Genomic DNA, 20,608 nt, shown 5'->3' with positions numbered 1-20,608 from the left:
AAAATAAATTAGAGATCCTAATACTAGAAAATAGGTGAAAATTCTACGAAAATGTCAGATTAATGAGTAATATTTTCTTTACCAATAAAAGAAACTATTTTTTATTAATTTGACATATTTATTTAGAAAAATGCTCGGTCTCTTTCTGAGGGTTTAAGAATATTCTATAGATTATGACAAGTGTAAAATAAACATGATTTTAGAAACTTACATTACTCTTACAGAATTATTTTCATTTTGCATGACCTATGGAAGAAAAAAGGCCAATATTTTCCCTGTCTTTCTGAGTTTTCTTATCTACCAACTCAAGAACAAAGTGTTAGGAAAAGCCATTTTTAAAGCTTTTCTAGATTTGAAACATCATATTCAAATTTTAAAATTAACAAAAAAATAATAAAAGAAAACAATCCTATTAAAATTTTCTTAAAGAATGAAAAGAACTGTAGAAACACATCATAATATCAATAAATAATATAGTTAGTGTTTGTGAGATTTTCTGAGAAATTAACAAAATACTTGCTCACGAAGGATGGGAATGAGCTGGGTGATTAGTGAATGACATTATATCCACTTCTTCACAGCACAATTTTAAGCATTGAGCCTCCTGACTGTCATATAGCAATCCCCTGGTGTTTAGGGCTCAATAACTTACAGAGACTAAACTGAGAAATCTGCTTTATTGAGTTCACTTAGTTCACAACATGGGACTATCAAATATAGGTTTAAAGTGCAAGAAAACAAACAGAACCAGCTAATTATGATGGGAACAAAGAATGTCACAAATAATAACTGGAGACAGATATGTAAATAATGTTTAGGTAAACTCTCTGTGATATATATCATAAGTGTAAACAGTTTTTGAAAATCTTCATAACAATTGGGCAGCAAAAATAATTCCAAAGGTCCACATTTCAGTGTTACAAGTGTAACAGTCAAATTTTCATTCCTAAAAAAAATTATCATTTAATGTAATGTTTAAGAGGAAATTTTGACAAGGTCAGGAATATTTAGTGAATTATTGTCATTGGTTGAAATTAATATTTCCCAGCTGTATATGTTGACAAATCTACATATCTAATTGCTTTTTCTCTCATTTGAGTGAATATAGCAATGTTGAAATTATTCATTAAGTTTTGTTGCCTGAAAGAATTACGTTTATGTATTTTCTTAGATAAAATATATATCCATATATTCAATGAATTCATACTGTAAAAGAACATAGTGTCACAATTGTTGCGTATTCCTTAAAAGGTAGACAAACTGAATAATAGACCCTAGAAAATAAGTTGTTTTTTTATGAATACAATATTGATAGATGATAATTTTGCACATTAACTTCTTTGTTTGGATTTTGAAATATTGTCACTTGGAATATATTTAAAGTTGTTTGAGGATGCTGATATTAAAATATATTTAATTCATTCCTTGTTTCTCCCCTTTTTCTCCTAGGGTGGGTGCAAGTGTACAGTTTTCCTGTGAAGACAATTATGTGCTGCAAGGTTCTAAGAGCATCACTTGTCAGAGAGTGACAGATACACTGGCTGCCTGGAGTGACCACAGGCCAATTTGCAGAGGTAACTGTTATTCTTTGGAATTTTTTGTGAAGTTTGGAAGGGTAATTTGTAGTTTCTGCTGCAGTGAAACTTAAAACTAAGCAAACTAAATCAAGTAACTATATCTCATGTATATGATTATAAATATACAAAGATTTTTATGTAGCTTGAAGCATACAATCAAATGTGTAGAAAGAATATCACTTTAGGTAGCTAATTTCCTTTAAATAGTTTTAATTTCATGATAAAGTAGAACTAATTAGCTACATTTATGTTATTTTTTTCTAAATTAATATCAAAATATGATATTCTCACAATCGTGCTTTATTTCTATCAGTCCCATATATTTACCTAGTCCTGATTTTTCAGTAAATTCCTTTCTGTTCATCTATTTTGCTCAATTTAACATAAATCCCGGTCTTCTAACATTTCTAAATGCTTTCACATATAGATCCCCCTGGTTTAAATTCCTGTCCACCCCACTTTTATGGAGGAACAGAAAAAGTGGCTATTTGTTACTTTGTAATTTTTTCCATTGCAATCTATTGTCTGTAATAAAAACACAGAAAAATATATAAATGCTGCCAAAGTATCTCAGAACTGAGCTGTACAGAAAAAAATAAAGAATGGATCTCTACATACAGAAATTTTTATCTCAGTAGAAAAATTGTTTTGGGTTGCACATTTAGATTGTACATGCCAATGAGAGCATTGACCCTTGAAATGTGCTTGCCTTATATTCTCTTAGAACCGGACAACCTAGCCAAGATAAACAGGGAAAACCACAGCCATTAATTGGAAAAGAAGAAAGAAATCATACAAACTGTTAGATATATTTTTTATTGTCATTTTGAGGCAGATCAAAGTGATAGTTCTTGTACACACAAAATCTTACACTAGAATGACTGTTACCAGAGCAGAAAATCCTATTGGTTTAAGAAACACTGGAGGATTTGTAACAACTGAACTTAAACTTTATTTTTTTAAAAGAATGAGCTAAAACATAATCTCATTTATACAAAACTCATATACTTCTCTAAAAAATTTTCATTACCTAGTAATTTTGTAATTCCAATTTTTTTTTTTTTGCTCCTGCTTCCAGATTAGATTTTTTTCAACTTGCATAAACACATGTGTTTCACTTCTCAATGATGTATAATTCTTGGTCAGTATTATGACATGAATGTTTGTGGATTGCGAGGAGTGAAAGATGCAGGTTTTATTTGCAGTCTGTGTTACTCTCAATTCCTTTAGTGATGATGCCAGTGTTCATGGTGCTCATTTAAGCACCAACTAAATATAATAAAATACACAGTGCAAAGAAGTGCTTATCACATTTTCTAAGTTATCATCGACTTAAAGTAGAAAAGCTGATAAACTGCACGTGGCTATTGTGAGCTTAATGACTTCAAGAGTACATGACTTAGTGAAGAAGCTGTTTGCATTTACCCCAGAATGGTGATTAACAAAGCTCAAAACTTAGGATCTGATGAAAAGTCACAGGAACCATCTTGCTCTTGGCAAGCTCATGACATTACTTGAGGGGTACAGCAGTGGCTGGTGTCCCAGGGTCCCCAGTGGGGTCTGCTCCTGGTGCAGCTCCAGGCACACACCACCCCCAGGTCACGGGCAGGGATGGTGGGAGGCACCAGAACTGCCCTTGGAAACTGCTCGGTGCTAGTGTTCCCAGGTTCCTTGAATTCCACACAAAAACCTTACAGTGATCCATTCCTGTTTTCTGTAGGCAGTATAAAAGGCTATCTAACATTTTTATGCAATCTTTTTCAGTAACTCCATTTCCTAAACAGACCACTGGGCTCAACTTGAATTGTGCCTCTTGCTTGACTTCACCCCTTTCCCCTCCCCATACTTTTAATTTTATCTTGGATGTTTGAGTGGAGAAAGGTAAAAGAGTAACAGGTTGACTGAAAAATCTCTCTGCAAGGGAGATGTTTCTCAGCCTTTCTTCTTTGTGGACAGCTACTGGAGGGACCAGCTGTTTTGGGTTTGTTTTTTTTTTTTTTTTTTATTGCTACAAAGTTGCACCACTGGATAAATTTCTGCTATAGCAGACCTTAGGCAGGAGGAATTGAAAAGAAAGTAATGGATTGTGTGCTAGTTGTGCTGCTGGAGGTATGGTGTTTCTACCATTTACTAGAAAGAAAATGCCGTGTATTTCAAATCCCATTAATTTGTCCTTGTTATTCCCTCAGTTAAAATATTATAGATTGCTTGATAGAGCAGCAACATGCCAAGATTTCCTTATTGTTAGTAGGCAGCATAGTGGGGCATACTTAAATGTGATTAGTTTTTTGTGACACTTAGGGACATGATTTAGTGATGGATTGGACACTGATAAGTCTTACACTTGGTGAACCTAGACCTCTTTTCTAACCTAAGTGATTCTATAGCATTTCTTTTTTCCTGTGTTAATTACAGAGACCTTTTTAATAACGGTTAAATGCTTTTGTAGAATTTCTTATGTACATGAGGGGTTTTTTAGACTTCTACTGGGATTGTAACAGAAGATTTCCATGGGATGTGTCTGAGACTTAAGTTAGATTGGTGGGTGGCTATTAAAACAGTTTTAGTCATACACGTGGAATCACAGAATGATGAGGATTGGAAGGGAACTTAAAGATCATCTAGTGCAAATCTCCCTGCATAAATACATAGACATTTCTACAGAAAATGGAGTCCTAGTTAATCAATCTTGTCATAAAATTATAACAAGTTCTCAAAGTCTAGTCTCTAACACCATAACAACAAACCAGGTACTGGTTATATATTGTGAAGGAAGGATAGAAAATCTGATAGTTATTTTCATCTAGCACTTTTTTTTTGTATTTGTAGCAGTCACACTTCTATTCATGAAGATCAAGTTTCCTCCCAGCAGTTCGTGAAGAAACACTCATATTTTATGCTTTAGAATGGAGACAGCCACAGACAAAGATGAAAACTAAAATTACTAAAATTTTCTAATGTACCAGAAATATGTTTGGTGCTTTATTACAATATTCAGAACAAGAATGAGTTTTTAAAGAATCTAGTTGTTCCTCTTGCCTGTACTGAACCTTAAGTAACTGAAGGGACTAAATTACACCAGGAGGTAGTGGAAGATATATGGATAGATTCTGAGATTTATTTCTAAGAACTTAGAAATTATACGATCTAGGCTCTCTCTTTAGCATGTTGATAAAGTGGTGTAATACCGTAAACGTGACAGTGACATTTTGAAATATTCTATAACTCTGTGTCACTGGAAATTATATGACTAAATATGTTTTAAATGTTTCTAGATACTGAACTATTTTGAGAAATTTGAATATTCTTGCAAAATCTATCCTTAGTGTTCTTTAGAAGATAACTGAATATGTTAAGTAATATGTTGTCAAAATTCTGACTATCTGGATCTGCTGAATGTGGCAGAGAGATTGTGATGGTTTCACAGCTGAATCTGCTTTACCAGACTCTGACTACATACTGCCTAGAACTATTTTACATTTTTTTCATTCTAATTATATTTCCTATGGTGTAAAGAGCTAAGATGCCACAGAAGGTCATGTTTAGGTTAAGGACATAGTTACATAAATATTGTGATACATGTGTCTTATTCTCCAAGTCATGGGGAAATCATGAAGGATACTGGCCCCTCTTACGTTCATGGGTAGAAGGCTCCCTCCATCTTTTTGGAAAGGGTAACTCTCTTTCCAAATAGAGTATGATAATTTTGAGTGTAGAATTTAATCTACAGAAAGTAAAGATAAGGTATTGTAAATGTTGGGCTGATTAATTGAAAAGTGCTCATTTCTTCATCTGTAGGTAAATTTTCAGGATTATTATTTTTTTGTCTAGCTACAATATTTCTAAGGGCAGATTGTTAAAGAATATACCAGCATAGTAATGCTTTCATGGCAAGTTGTTGCTAATGCTGTGGCAATTTTAAATTTTCTATTTGCAACAGAGCATCCAGTCTAAAGCAATCTGATATGTTGGTTATCATTTTAGCTAGAACATGTGGTTCTAATTTACGTGGACCGAGTGGCATTATCACGTCACCGAATTATCCAGTTCAATATGAAGACAATGCACACTGTGTGTGGGTCATTACAACAACTGATCCAGAAAAGGTATGTTTTTTCTCTTGTCTCAAGTGAAACAATAGAGTTTTGGATTTGTCTTTAAAAGATTTTGTATATATTTGCATAAATGCATGAACACATGCAAGTCTGTATGTTTATTTAAACACAAAAAAGGAATAGAGTTGTTACAAAAATACACTGACGCCAAAGGGAAAAAAAGTAGCATATATGAAAATGTCTACTCAGAATAATAGGTCTAACTTGAAATTTTCAAGCTTGAAATGTATTTTTTAATGAGAGACAGAAAATCATAATCAAAATTCTACATTGATAATGAGTTAACAGTGAATTTTTCAGGTTGTGTCTTGATACTTAATCACTATTGAATCTTAACATAAGATTTCTTGACTTAAAAACTGGACATTACATGTAACTGTTTTGATAGGTATTTTGCTACCTACATAATTTCTTTTCAATCCACTGTTTTCCAGCAATGATTCTTAAAACATAACTATGAATAAGCTTTCTAGTTATGCATAAGATAGTGGTCATAACAGAGTATTTTTACTGTTTTTCTACAAAATCAGTGAAGGAAGGAGATTTCCTACCTACAGGGAAAAAAAAAAAAAAAAAGTGCTTTACTTATACTGTACTTCTGTGTAATTAAATGCTGAATAAATAAATTACATTATGTCAGGGAATGTACAGTCTGTATATACTTTCATAATTACAAAACTTCTTGTGCAACTTTTTGGAAGATGTATTTTTGACTTCTTTAAAGTAGCTAAGGAAAAAAATGTTTATCTTACCATAAATAAGTGAAAATGTTTAGCTGCAGAAAAGATAAATTTGCTGCATGCTTTCATAGCATACTTTTGCAATTTAAATACCGTTGCTTTGTGAAATTAATTAAGTTCACTTTTTTAAAGAGGATTCAGTGTGGCTCACTAAAGATATGTATTCGGGAAAAACAGGCTAAAGTACAAAATTACTATATTGAGAAAGATTTTACTGTAGTGGTTCTTCTTGCTTTTATTTAGAACTATTATTTAGAAAACTATTAGATTTTATTTAGAATAGCCATTAGATGTGAATATTTCTCCAGGAAGGCCTTTAAAATAATTGCATTTTATAGAAATCATTAAATTACTTTGCATTTTTAAATATAGAAAAGCATTTAAATTATGGAAAATGTCTGAAAATTTAATCAACTCAAATTTATAATCAGTAGAATGTTATTGTCAATTTTGCAAAACAGTATATTTTTTTAAGAGAAAAAGTAAATGTGCATTAAAAAAAAAAGTTAAATTCCTGTAATAGAAGACAGTGTTGGCATCTTAATGCTTTCTTTATTCAGTAAATTTTATTTCTTTTCCTTGAGTTTTCAAGAATTTAATTAAGCAGTGTTTTTCATATTTATAATAAAATGAAAGTGGTTTAACTATAATGGTAGAAAAATAGGTTCTGATTATGCTACTCAAGTGTCTAATGTGTATTTTCTGTGGAGACTCAGGCATACCTATGAAAAACTGCAAACACTCATCTACTACACTAATGCACAAGTTCTCTTCATTCCATACAATGTATCTTTCTCAGTGAATTCAGAATTTTAGTAGTGCAGAGCTTAATGAGACTGGTGTAGATTGATTGATTAATTTATCATTATGTTCACTGGACTTGAAAAAACACTAATCATAAGAAGTGTTCTGTGGGCAAGTTTCTAGTTCATCAGACACAAAAATACACAGGAGGAATTGCACAGCCAGACAGATAAATTATGTTCAAAATCAAGAGGTCTGAGTGAACACTAGGAGCTTTCACCCAGAAAAAAATCCTCACTTGTTACATCCAGCTGTGTGGAAGCTAAAGAAACACACTAACAGGCACTGATAATCACAGCATGAGAAAAAGAGGCTTTTAAGTCTTTAAGTCTTTAATTTTTGACAGGGTGGGCAATATTAAATACGTTCTCTTTTTCTTGAACTTGGGTTTGTCTAGCAGAGGAACCATGGAAGAATTTTCTTAATTTGATGTCTCTTGGAAAGACTGTAGTTGTTTTAGGACCATGACGACTGTAAATTTGAAGTCTTAAAATCAGAGACTTTTTTAAGGTTTACAGCATCATTAGGTTGCTTTCACATAAAGTCTGCATCATCTTTATCAGTATTGGGATTTCTTCCTCAAACAACTGCATCTGGAGTTAACACACCCTTTCAGTTAATAAAAGATATGAAAGAAAATCCTTTTACTTTACAGATTATCTGGTTGAATGGAACCCTACTTCTTTTAAAAAAAAATCTTGCTAGCATTTTGAAATCTATGAACTTTTAAAAAATCAATTACTACAATAATTTTCAAGTTGCCAAAACAATGAGATTATTTTTAGATATACTGAATGTTTTACATATTTTCACCCTTGACTTTTTTTGGAGTTGTGAATGACAGAACTCTTGAAAATTGAACTGTGTATTGAAGGTCTGATTTTTAAATTACTTTGAGAAGTCTACTCTTTTGTCTTGCAGATTTTAAAATACCTATCAGAATGCTTAGGGTCCTGTTGACTTTCTTTTCCAAGAAGGCAGACAGATCATGACATGCTGTTACTCTGTATGTTAAATTACTTCTGACTTACTCTAAAAGTGAATTTGTGGACTTTTATCAGGTTACTTTGCAAATAGAATTTTACAAGATAAGTGTTTTCTCTTAACACAGCATTCAGTGCAGTTTGAAGAGGATAATGCAGTTAAAAATGCTTCATAGGAGGTTTCCTCCCCAAGAAAACCACTCTCCCCAAAAATGACCCAAAGAAAATCAAAACCAACCAAACAAAAAACCCCAAGAAAATGAAACAAACAAACAAACAACACCCCAAAAAAAAAAAATCCCAAAAGCACAATAAGCTGGCATATTTTAATTTTTTAAATTTTTTAAATTGACATATTTTCCAAATTTTCTATTCCAGCACTGGTGTGGGGGTAGATTTTTAATGCCAACTCAAAATGAAAACAAATTTCAATATCTTATAGAGACAGTAGCAAAGTCCCAGGTTTTAGCCAACTATATGAAGATTATTCATAACATAATATTTAAACATTTAACTAACATTTTTAGTTACATGTTTTTTAAGAGTTATTTGACTTTTTCTGAGCATCATAGAAATCTAAATTTGAGTCTTCTCTTATTCAAAGGAATTCCTGCTTATTATGAAGAGTTTCTTCCCTAACCATTTATTTGTTTCCTCTTGATCCCACTATTGTAGCTTTTGATCAGCATCCTACTGAGTCATTTATTAGACTTTCAGTACTTGGAAATACAACTTTATGGTGCTCTTCTGACTGTGTCAAGTACATGCTGTAACCCTTCATTGTTTTAGTTCTTCTGTTATGCAGTTTCTAGGCTTTCTAGAACCAGTTACTTTGAAGTCTTTTGATGTGTTCTCTTTACTCTTTCTTATTGTTTGTACAATCTTGTTAGATTATGTACTAACCATGCGTCTATCCCATGCTGTTTCAATTCCTTCTCCAGACTGTGAACACTTACTGCCTTGGATTTCCTGCTGCTTTTACTGTTTCATGGTAACATTGCAAGGGCTCCATTTTTCAGCCCCAGTGTCTTTTGGATGGCAAGACTTGTTGCATTATCTCATTGTTGCTTCAGCAAAGATACCTAATTTTGCCCAATACTTTCCTGAGTGGTTGCTTATTGCGGTATAGTAGATGTGCTATGGGCTACAATATTGCTAGGTTCAATGTTCTGGTAAATAAAGACTGGTTCCCAATTACAGGTTTTTTATTGAAGGATGTACTTTCTGCACCGTACAAAGCACAGATATAGTAATTATTTGCTTAAGCCTAGGAACTTCATTCTGTACAAAGTAAAAGTTATTCACTACCATTGCCACAACTAAAGACACTGAAATTAGTTGCAGTGAGATTAGGAAACTTCACATACAGTTTTATGTGTCTGAGCTCTCAGGTATTTGTATAAAGTTGGATTATGCCTCAATATGTTGGTATAAAAATATGTTAGCATAAAATGGTATTTTTGATCAATTGCCTTTCAAAGCACATAGCTGGGGAACTTCAAGACAACATTTTTATTCCGGAAATCTTTGCCCAGTTCACACCTGAAATTCACATACTGTTACAGTTGATTTTGAGATAATTTATTTTAAGATAATTCCTTCTTGCGATATGCTCTAAAAGAGCAGTCTTACTAGGTAACATATGATAATATCCAGGAATTTTGAGTAAGATTATCTTGCTGATTCATGGATTGTTTCAAGAGTTTGTGGTAGCTCAGACACAATCTTTTATTGACACTGGTCTTCCATATAAGTAGCTTATGCATATATAATACTCTGCAATAAATTCAGAACCTGTGTTTAGTCCAATCAGGAGGCTTAATATTAGAGTGGTATGTTTGAAAATATGCCCTTAAATTGTTCGTTTCTTCAGAGTTTTGTTTTAGACAAAGCTCCTGTCCCTCCAAATGGCTGATCCTGCCACACATAAAGAAGGTTTAACATGTACAGAACCTGCAGTGTAACTATACTCTGGGGAAGAGTCTCTTGCTGAGCACCAGACAACTCATCCCTAAGAGATTATTACCATAACCCTAACAAAATTGATTTTTGTCTTTAGAATTTATCCTCTCTTACTCTATGTCAGTGTTAAGTTGCAGACATCTTGAGAATAAAAAATATGTAGATCTAAGAACTACTTTTACTAAACTTTTGTGTATTCATGGCAATGTACAGCTTCATGTTAGTGATTTATTCAATTACCATTTCACAATTATTAGGATTGATTTAATAGAGTGAAGGACAGTGATTGTGAATTTAGGATGCCCTCATTTGTACATCTTGTGCCATCTAGATGGTACAAATACAGCAACGTCTTTCTGAAAGAGCTATTTCCCATGACAGGTGGAAAATGAAAGCAATTTATATTCTCTTATCTCCTTCATACAGTGTTAAAGCTTTGTGTCATCTGTGAATGTACATGTTTAAATTTAAACATTTTTATTTTTATTTGCCAGGACAGCATCTTTGATTTTAGGGAACTATGACACCATTGGCAAGGAATTCACACAGTTTAGAATTAAAATTATTAAGGTCCTAGTATGAAATAAACAAATACTGGTTAGGTTCCTTCTTGCCTTGAAATAGGCTTGTGTATTTACTTAATTTTTTCATAATCAAGGATTACAATTTTGAAACACAAAATATCTAAAGCATTTACACAAGAAAATTCTTGATGCAGTATGAGATTTTTTAACTTTCAATGTCACAAAATCTTGCACAAGACTTCCATGGTAGCCTTGGTTTTGTAAATTTTCTCAAAAACATTTCAAAACAAACAAGAGTTTGTATTTTGGTATAATGTGCAAAAGGTACTTATAGACCTACTGGAAAAATCATGTTATATATTACTGACCCACTACAGTATATGTTTATCTTCAGTTTGAGTTCAAGTACATAAATTGTAACACACAGCTCCATATACATACAACTGCTATAAAAGATACATATATTGTGAAAAAAGCAAGCAGAGTTTATTTTTTAAATTTTATATTTGTGATAGCTTTTGTGTTTTGTGTATACTTATTGGAGCATTATGATTTCTATTAACAATGCTGATATTTCTACCTGTGAAAACATCATGTGAGTGAGATGCCAGGGCTGGAACAGAAGACACCATTTCAACATTGAAGACATTTAGAATGGGATTTGATTTACACATATGGGTGCTGCATATCCAATATCCAGTTATACTTGATGTACATCTATTAAATAGTCAGTAGAGTCAAAACAGTGCTTCACCTCCTCCTAAAGCAGTCCACTAGAGGCTGAGCAACTAAATCAATGCTGGGCTTTGCTTGCTCTTACTGTATCAGAACCAAAGGGGATTTAGATATTGAAAATTTCAGTCTGTAAGGTTTAGTATATACATGATGGTGTGGAAGAAAGTGTGCTACTTTAGATGAAGGATATCCCACACAGATTGAATGTGAAGGATCCCATAATGTCCCATAATATGCTGAATGAAATAGCATAACTTTGCACTGGGGTTATACCAGATTTAAGTAAAACTGTTAAAGAAAATCTCTTCTACATTAGTAAGTCTATTTCTGAGACAGCCTTTTGGTGAAACTGATGAACCCAAATCAAAATCACTTTCTTTGTTGAGTTTAGATGTCTCATTTGAGCATTAATTACAAGAAATTTTGACCCTCGTTTTTTTCAAAAACAAGGGGGGTAGTGATGGAAGACAGATGCATGGGATCAATATTCATCTCATGATGAAAGCCTCCAAGCACAAATTTCCTGCTACACAGGAAAGTCCTGTGTTTCCTGGCTGGCAAGAAAACTAACTGAAGGAGCTTTCTTAATGTCTCTGGTATTATTTCCTGTGGTATTTGTTTTATTTTTCTCAGGCATTTTTAACATTAAGTGCTGAAAACTACCAAACACTCAATTTTTTCCTTCATAAGGTCATTGTCACAAATACAGGCTGACAGTTATTATTTCTTATTACTTATCTTCCTTCTGACCTTCTTTCCATGCTGTTTTTGAGCAAAAGAGACTAACTAGTGAGCCTTATCTGTCTTCAGTATCTCATATTTGCTATAAGGATATCAGCTAGATTCACACTACTGAGATTTAGCTGTAGGGTGTGAATTTTATGAGGCTCGTATGGATCTAAGTATGACATATTGAGTTGGAAATGGCAGTTTAGGGGAAAAAACAACCAGCAAGGCTTCTGGAAAGAAACTATAGAAGCATATGTATGAAAGAATGGAAAAGCTGAAGAAGGAGACTTAGCAGTATATTTGCTGTGATATTTTCTTTGATTTTACAATAAGTCCATAATTCAGGCAAGCAGTTGGAAAGTATTAGATGATGATGCAGTGCTCAAGGCAAACAAAAGTTTCAGTATCCAAAAAAAGTGTCAACAAAAAAACAACAAACAAACCAAAAAACCCAACTTTTGAAGTAATCAAAATATATTTGTTACACACAAAAAGATATGCCATTGTAAAAGTTTTAATGCATCAGTTTTCTCATGTTCCAATAGCAGATTGAGGACCCTTTCAAAAGAAAGCAAAATGTAATATCTTCACTGTGATATGTTTCTTCTGAATCTGCTTGGGTCAGAATTATATAAAGCCATTATTGTGGCTCTTTAGTTGAATACTCAATGCAGCAAAAGCATTTGCCTTTCCTATAGATACAATTTTCCAGACTGTATTTCTGAAAACTTCATTATTTTTGTCTATATCGTGCAAAACAAAATCAGGTTATTCCTCTTTTCTTCCTCCATTTTTTATAGCTAAAATAGTCCCCTACTCAAAAAATTCACCCACTCCCCCTCAAAAATGTTAAACACATAAGTGCCATATTGTTTTCCAATTATCAGTGATAGTCTTTCAAGATTAAAAAGTTGGGAAACAAAACTATAAAAAACATGCACAATTTCATTTTCACCATTGGCATTTATTATCCAGCCACTGCCATATGTATACTTCAGTTGTTGCTGCACATTGGGTTGTTGCCTCCAGCTTTTTTCTTAGAGAATATTATTAGCTGCTCATACTTTGAATTCCTCCACCATTTCCTTCCTCCCCTGTGATTTGTCCTTCCATGTTGGTCTGCCTCAGTTTCTTCTTTTTTTGCTGTTTTGATCTCTATCAATATATTTTTTCTGGTTTATCTTTAATCTTTTCTTTCTTCTCACTTTATATACTTTCAGAAAGCAAAAGATTTGTATACAGTGTTCAAATATAGAATCCTAATGATTTTCTTCATTTAAATGGAACCTAAAAACTGAAAAAAGAATGGTCAGCTGAAATGTTAACTTTTAATTTTAACCAGAACAAAGCAATATATTTTTATTCATAGTTTCTTAATGTAATTAAAATACTATTCAGCATAACAAGGTACCAGTTGGTGTTGTGACATATTATTACACACACACAAAAAAAAAATCTACACTCAATTTCTTCATAGTAAAAGGAATTCGGACAACTTTATTAAGCAGAGAATTAATTAGTCTTCCTCAGCCACAGTTGAATATACATTAAATATACCTAAATATGAGACACTTTCTTACTTTCCACATAGTATAGAATTCAAATCAATGCATTTGTTATTACTCCTGAATATATATGCACATGCAAAAAACACTAGAATGTTTTGCTTGCACAATACAAGTATATAAATAGAGCAACAGGAAATCATTAATATTCTCTCATTTAATTCAGGTTTGTTTTGGTTTTTTTCTGCGAGGAAGTACTCCTTACAGATTTTCATCAAATGAGAACATTTTGGTACTCTGTTAATAAAATGCTACAATTAAATCTCCACTTAGTTTTCTTGCCTTTTTTGTGCTACAAAGTTATTTGTAATTCCCTTGATAAGAACTACTAGGTTTATTCACTGTTAAATTTTCATCTTTGTAAATTAAAAGTATCAAGGTTTTCATGTAGACATTTTTCCCATTTTTCCTTGAGTGTCTGCAACTACTGATAGTATATCATACCTGAAAAATGTCCTTTAATATTTTGCTCATATTCCTTTTTTTTCCCCGGTGCATTATTTTCATTTTGCAAGTATTCTGCATAAAATATCTTTGTACAGATTCTGTACAGCCTAATGGGGTTGGTAATGAGGATGCCATAAACCCACATTTACTGCACAAGGAGGCAAGTGCTACAGAATATTTTATGCTCCTGTAGTTTTTTGTTACCTCACAAAGCACATTCATTTGTCTTGCCTTGGAACATGAGTGGCTGGTGTTCTTTCTCTATGTTTCTCACCATTTATCTTCTCTTGTAGATAATTTTTTAGGTAAATATAAGAAAAAAAAATAGCTTAATCTAAAAATACTAGTATTTTCTGATAATTATTACTATCCCTATTACTTTGCTTTGCCACTACTATAGGTTTGGTGTTGGTATCATAGTAAATAGAAACCTACGAGTATTTACATAATACATTTTTTAGGACTTCATTTAATGACCTCACTTTGTTGTAATACTAAACAGGAGCTTCATATTTTTGAGTAAAGACCTACTGTAGAGAGTAATAAATGGAGGACCAAATTATTAGTAAGATGTCAGAATTGCATATTTCAGAAAAATAATGTTAAGGGGGAAGATTGATGTAATTCTATTTATTCGAATTTTTACTTAGTCTTGAACTATAAGAAGCTTTGTAGTAAGTTATGATAGAATGAAAAGGTTTTTTGAAGTGACACATCGCCCTACAGAGCCTACAGAGGCTGATTTGATAGCTGAGATAGCATTGGAAAAGCAAACTTCAAGGGTGCCTCCATAATTTAAAGCATTTAAGTGCACTGCCTAAATTAATTTTACTTCCTTAGGGTTTTTTTATCGTCAAAGTGAACTCCTCAAATGGTATTGTAGCCCATTTAGGGTGAAATGTCCCTTGTGGCATTCATTAAGTAAAGAAAAGCTGGAATGTTCAATGCTTAATGTGACATGTGGACAATGATTTCATAAATATAAAATATGTATTCTATCTATCTATCTATCTATCTATCTATCTATCTATCTATCTATCTAACTATCTAACTATCTATATGTTTGAAAGGGTTCTAATGTCTAAAAAAGTAATGTTTTTAAATTTTGGAAATTTGAATTAAAAATTTTGATTGGAGTTGTTTAGAAAACACAAAATGGCAGAAAAATGTGATGCTACTTTAACGTTAACAGAAACAAAAGCTTCAGTCTTAAAGTGTGATCTCATCAAGAATCAAGGCAGACAGGCATTAATACACCTGCTGTATATTGTGAAAGGATTAACATAGATTAACATGATGATTTGTCAGCTACTTGATCCAAGAAAGATGTGGATAGATTTGTAAGTTAGAAAAAAAAGCAATGGTTCAGCACTTGGTGGATTTAGAAAAATAATTAAGATGCACCACCATAGCCTAACCTAAGAATCTGGTCCTTACTGTTCTCAGCTTCAGCTGACCTGCTTTGAGCATTGAGTATTTGAGCACTGATTTGATCAACAGTATAGGTAAAAGGCTCTTTACACAATCTTTTAAACACAGTTTTCAATTTAGCAGGTAATGTTTAAGACCCCTTGGAGTTTATGAGCCTTAGGGTCTACATCAGTCAGTCACATGTCTATGTGTAAGTCCTTTTATTAAGAATTCTAACTTGTTTAATAGTTAATCCTTGCAACAGTATGCAGAACAAAAGTTTAACTACCCTTTTAAAACATGCCCTTATATGTTTCTAAAAATATCACCCATAAAGTTAAAAGTGAAAATAGGCTTTGCACATCAGATCTACAAGTGCTAAATGCTAATTTACTGTACTAGAAAATAATAAGTGCTTGTTTATCACATCTTCAGTCATTACTCTGCCTCTATGCAGAATTCTTTTTGCATTAAAGCACTGTTTTCAGTACCAAGTAACCTATTTAATTTTTTTATTTTTTCTCATTCCTTATATTTTCCAATAGTGTTATAAGATAGAACTTGCAGGGAAAATGCTGAGCTCCATTACCGTGTCATCTCTGTATCCAGGGAAAGAATGGCTTAGACAGAGACTGTCAAGTTGGCCAGACCTTTTTCATGCAGAAATCATCTCAACATTTTACTATTCATTTATTTAATAGTTGTTATCAGTATTTCAGGCTCACTGAAAAGGTAACAAGTGAAGAGTTCTTCTGTAAAGAGACCAGAGAAGAGTGCTGGCTAGAGGGCAAGGAACCTTGTTTTTTTCTGTGCTGTCACACTGCCTTCGTGATGGAATTGAGCAGTATAAATCAGTTCCTGAAACACTGTTTAATCGTAATGTCACAAAAGAAGAACAATTTCACAAAGCCAGAGGAGAGTACATTCATATCATAAATGCAAATGAAGCAAAAGATATAATGTCACTGCAGGTTTGCTTCCTATTCTTGTTAAGATTTTGGATTTATTTATTTTTGCCAGATGTGTTGCATTTTTTTTTTTTTTTTAAGAATTTATGCCTTAAACTGAATAGTTTATCTCTGTATAATTTTTTGATTATAGGCCTTGCTATTTTATTTTCCTGTTTCTAGGAAAAAGTAGATATTTTGACATAATTACAGAATCATTGAATATTCTCAGTAAGAAGGGATCCCCAAGGATCCAACTCCAGCTCTGCTCAACACCATCTGCAAGAGTCACACCATGTGCCCAAGGGCACTGTCTAAACACCTCTTGAGCTCTGTCAGGCTTGGTGCTGTGACCACTTCCCTGGGGAGCCTGTTCCAGTGCCCAACCACCCTCTGGGTGAGGAACACTTTCCTGATATCCAACCTAAACCTCCCCTGGCACAACTTCAGGCCATTCCCTCAGGTTCTGTCACTGTCACCACAGAGAAGAGATCAGTGCCTGCCCCTCCTCCTCCCCTCACAAGAAGCTGTAACTGCAGTGAGGTCTCCCCTCAGTCTCCTCCTCCAGGCTGAACAGACCAAGTGCCCTCAGCCACCCCTCATATGGCTTCCCCTCAAGGCCTTCACCATCTTTGTTTCCCTCTTTTGGACTCTCTCTAATAGATTACTAAATTTTTTACATTGTGGTGTCCAAAATGGCACACAGTATTCCAGGTAAAGCCTCATCCATGCAGAGCAGAGAGGAGTAATTGGGCAGAAGAATCTCCCTTTTCAAAATTTTAAATGTGATGACCCTGTGTGGATTTTATACATTAGATATGATCTGAGTCAGAATAAATTGGTGATATTGCAGAAGTTGTACCTTCACATAGATCAGGAGGAGCTTAGTTAAATTCTTTGTGGAAAAAAAGAATAGATTATTGATCAGGTTCTTAGAAATAAAGCAAAAATAAATTAAAATAAAAATTAGCAAGTATCAGTAGGAAATCTTAGTGTGATTCTATACTAATTATGTTTTTTGTTTTCTGCATTTTTATTGTTTGAAGAGAAAACTGGTTGTTGTATTTTTGATATTTGATTAAATGAAAAGTAGTGTTATTTGCTATATGATAGAATTTCAGTAAATTCATAAGTAAAACCAAATCTGTGTTCAAAAATATTCCAATATTTTTTTGGAATTCCAGCATTATTTTTTCCAATGTTGCATGCATTTCAAGGAGACATGTACTGTTTCCATTAAGTGTGTACTGGTATATAGTGTTAATTTTATACATAAATACAATATGGCAAGTCCTAATTATTCAAAGAATGATGGAATCATTTCGATTGGAAAAGGCCTTTAAGATCTTTAAGTGGAACCAAGTGGAACCAGCACTGCCAAGCCTACCCCTAAGCCATGTCTCTAAGCACCACATCTACAGGTCTTTAAATGCCTCCAGGAATGCTAATTCAACCACTTCTCTGGGCAGCCTGGTCAAATGCTCACCCTTTCAGTGAAAGAATTTTTCCTAATATTCAATCAAAATCTCACCTGGCACAACTTGAGGCCTTTTCTTCTTGTACTATTGCTTGTTACCTGGGAGATCAACGCACATCCGGCTACAACTTCCTTTCAAGTAGTTGTAGAGAGTGATAAGGTCTCCTCTGAGCCTCATTTTATCCAGACTAAACAGCTCCAGCTCCCTCAGCCATTCCTCATTAGATGTTGACACATGTAATGACAAATAATAACCTTTGTGCATGACAAAATTTCTTAAAATTTACTGCTTGTTTCTTTTATATAAAAGCTATATGCAATGGAGGAATCTAAAATACTGTATGAAATTTCACATCTGATCAAATTATCACTTCAAAAAAAACCTGACTCTTGAGATAAAACAAATCCAATAATGAATCTCAATTTGTTAGAGATCATAGATGAATTACCTCTAATTTAATAATTGGAGTCTATTTTCTTTCACTTTCCATTTAATGAAATATATTGATTTAAAGGATAAACAAGGTCTATTTTTTAAAAACATTTTTAGTGTTTTTTATTAATTGTAATTGTATAGTGTAGCCTAAAACTCGTGTATTTCCCAGCTTGTTTTATTAGTCTCTGGGTGCTCATGTACAAAGACTTTAATCAGTGTTTAAATCACAAAACAATATACTGATTTGGTCTTCAGAGAAGTGGGGCATCCTCTTCTTGATTGCCAGCTGTAAATTGTTTAAGTGGTTAATGTATCTGCCTGAAACTGTTCCCACATTTGTGCCCTCAAAGGCCTTCTCTTTGCCCATTTCATCATGCCTTAGAGCTGTATAGTAACACCTCTATTATATTAAAGGAAGCAGAATATTAAGATCTGTGTAGTAGTTCCTCTGGTGCACATAGGAGGGAACCACTGGATGAGTTCCTACCTTAGGAAGGGTGCATGGTGAAGAAGCTTCTTTTCCAGGACATGGAATTTCTTTCTTTTAATTAATTTCTTACAATTGTCTTGCTGAGAAAAGGGAAAATAGAGCCTTAAGCATCTCTGGCAGTTTACTGTGTAAAAATTAAAATCAGGACGGGGGTCATTATGCCTTTTGAGATTTTCATGCCTTTCAGAAAAAGGAAGCACCTGTTATGATGATCATCCCTTTCCTTTTGAGATGACAGGTAAGAAGACAGATTTCACAGCATGGTTTTCCTCTTCATCCCCATCAGTGGTAACTTTCCTCATGACAACTAAAGGAAATATTTTTAACCTAGCGCCAAGTTTAGTAATTTAAATAAGTTATCACTGGAACATAATTTGCTCACTGATATTTCTGAAATATGTATAAGCAAAGACCTATGCACCATGGTAAAGTATTCAGGACTGAAGTGAGGCATAAACAGAGGTCTCACTGCAAGAATGAGAGGTAGGTCACTCTAGTTGCTATGAAAATTTAAAATGGAGACCAGCTATTGAGAGAATTTCACCTTTTTGCCTGAGGAAGAAAACATCTTAGGAGAAGTTCATTCATTGCTAAGCAGTTCTCATTTTAAATTTGGTATTGAAATGGGTGGAAGATGATGAAAAATGATGTAAAATGTGAAGTTTGAAGCTGTAAAAATAAGAAATTTATATTTCTTTCTGGACTCCAAGACTGATTCTTCTCTTATCGCTGTCCTATTTTGCACAGCACAAGACCTCTCTTTTGATGGAGTCCACAGACTATGATGGAGAGTTTCGTTCCTGCAGACTTTAACCTCTCTGCAGATGTCATTCTTCTAAGCAGTGTTCTCCATAGTTATTGATTAGCATAAGTACCTGGCAACAAATACAAGTGAAGAAGCTAAAAAATCTAATTTATTTATTTATTCAATCAATATCCAGAAGTCTCTAGAAGGAAAATCTAGGGATTTTAAGATGAAAAACACAGCTTTCTTAACTTCACAGGTACATCTTGCAGAAACTTGCGTCTGCAGAGCATGACCAGAATCTCAGCAGGTGGGAAAATGAAAGGGAGATAGGGCAAGATCCAAGTAGTGCCTCCAGTTGTCCTAAGAGAATAAATTAGGCTATGTTTACATTAGCATTAGCAGTACAGTGCACCACAAGCAGCTTTATGCTGCAAAACAATTAGTGCTAAGGGCATGAGGTTCGCACTGTGTATATTTCAGAGTTTTTACTGTGGTCTGTTTCTGCTTTAGACTGAATGCCCGATACTGCTGGAGAGCATCCTCCACCTTACTTTTATGCAAAAGGAGATGAACCTATCTGCTTTGAGACTGCTCTGTGATGCAAATCAAAGCACAGTAAGAGCAGATGACTGGAGATTGTTTCTGAAGTGCACCCTTGATCAAAGCCTTGAAGTGAATGTATTTTTAATCTCCTGGTACAACCATCATAACACACAGAAAAGCCTGACATTTGCAGACACTTTTTACATGCAGGATTTTATTGGGTCAATGGACAAACAAATGAAGACTCAGAAATGTCCTTTTAAGATTTTATATTATCTTCATGAAATTCAAATGCAAATCCCACACAACAAAGTAGTTTCAGAACCTGCTTTATTCAGGACATTGCCTGTAACGAATATATTCTTGCTACCCCCTA

The 20,608-nt window shown here is 33.6% G+C and overlaps 1 protein-coding gene across 4 annotated transcripts in view; it reads left to right on the top strand.

Moving 5' to 3' along the window:
• The window catches only part of CSMD1 (CUB and Sushi multiple domains 1), a 1,072,055-nt gene that overhangs the window by 749,470 nt on the left and 301,977 nt on the right, over window positions 1–20,608 (top strand). For all 4 annotated transcript variants that reach the window (XM_086876027.1, XM_086876026.1, XM_086876028.1 and 1 more), the window contains exons 9-10: window positions 1,450–1,574; window positions 5,562–5,683. In XM_086876027.1, coding sequence (XP_086732153.1) covers window positions 1,450–1,574; window positions 5,562–5,683 — 247 coding nt within the window. The remainder of the gene's footprint in view (window positions 1–1,449; window positions 1,575–5,561; window positions 5,684–20,608) is intronic.

Source organism: Cyanistes caeruleus, chromosome 2 (assembly GCF_971803275.1).
Source record: "Cyanistes caeruleus chromosome 2, bCyaCae1.hap1.1, whole genome shotgun sequence".
Taxonomy (NCBI): Eukaryota; Metazoa; Chordata; class Aves; order Passeriformes; family Paridae; genus Cyanistes; species Cyanistes caeruleus.
This window is presented reverse-complemented; position numbering and strand designations above follow the sequence as displayed.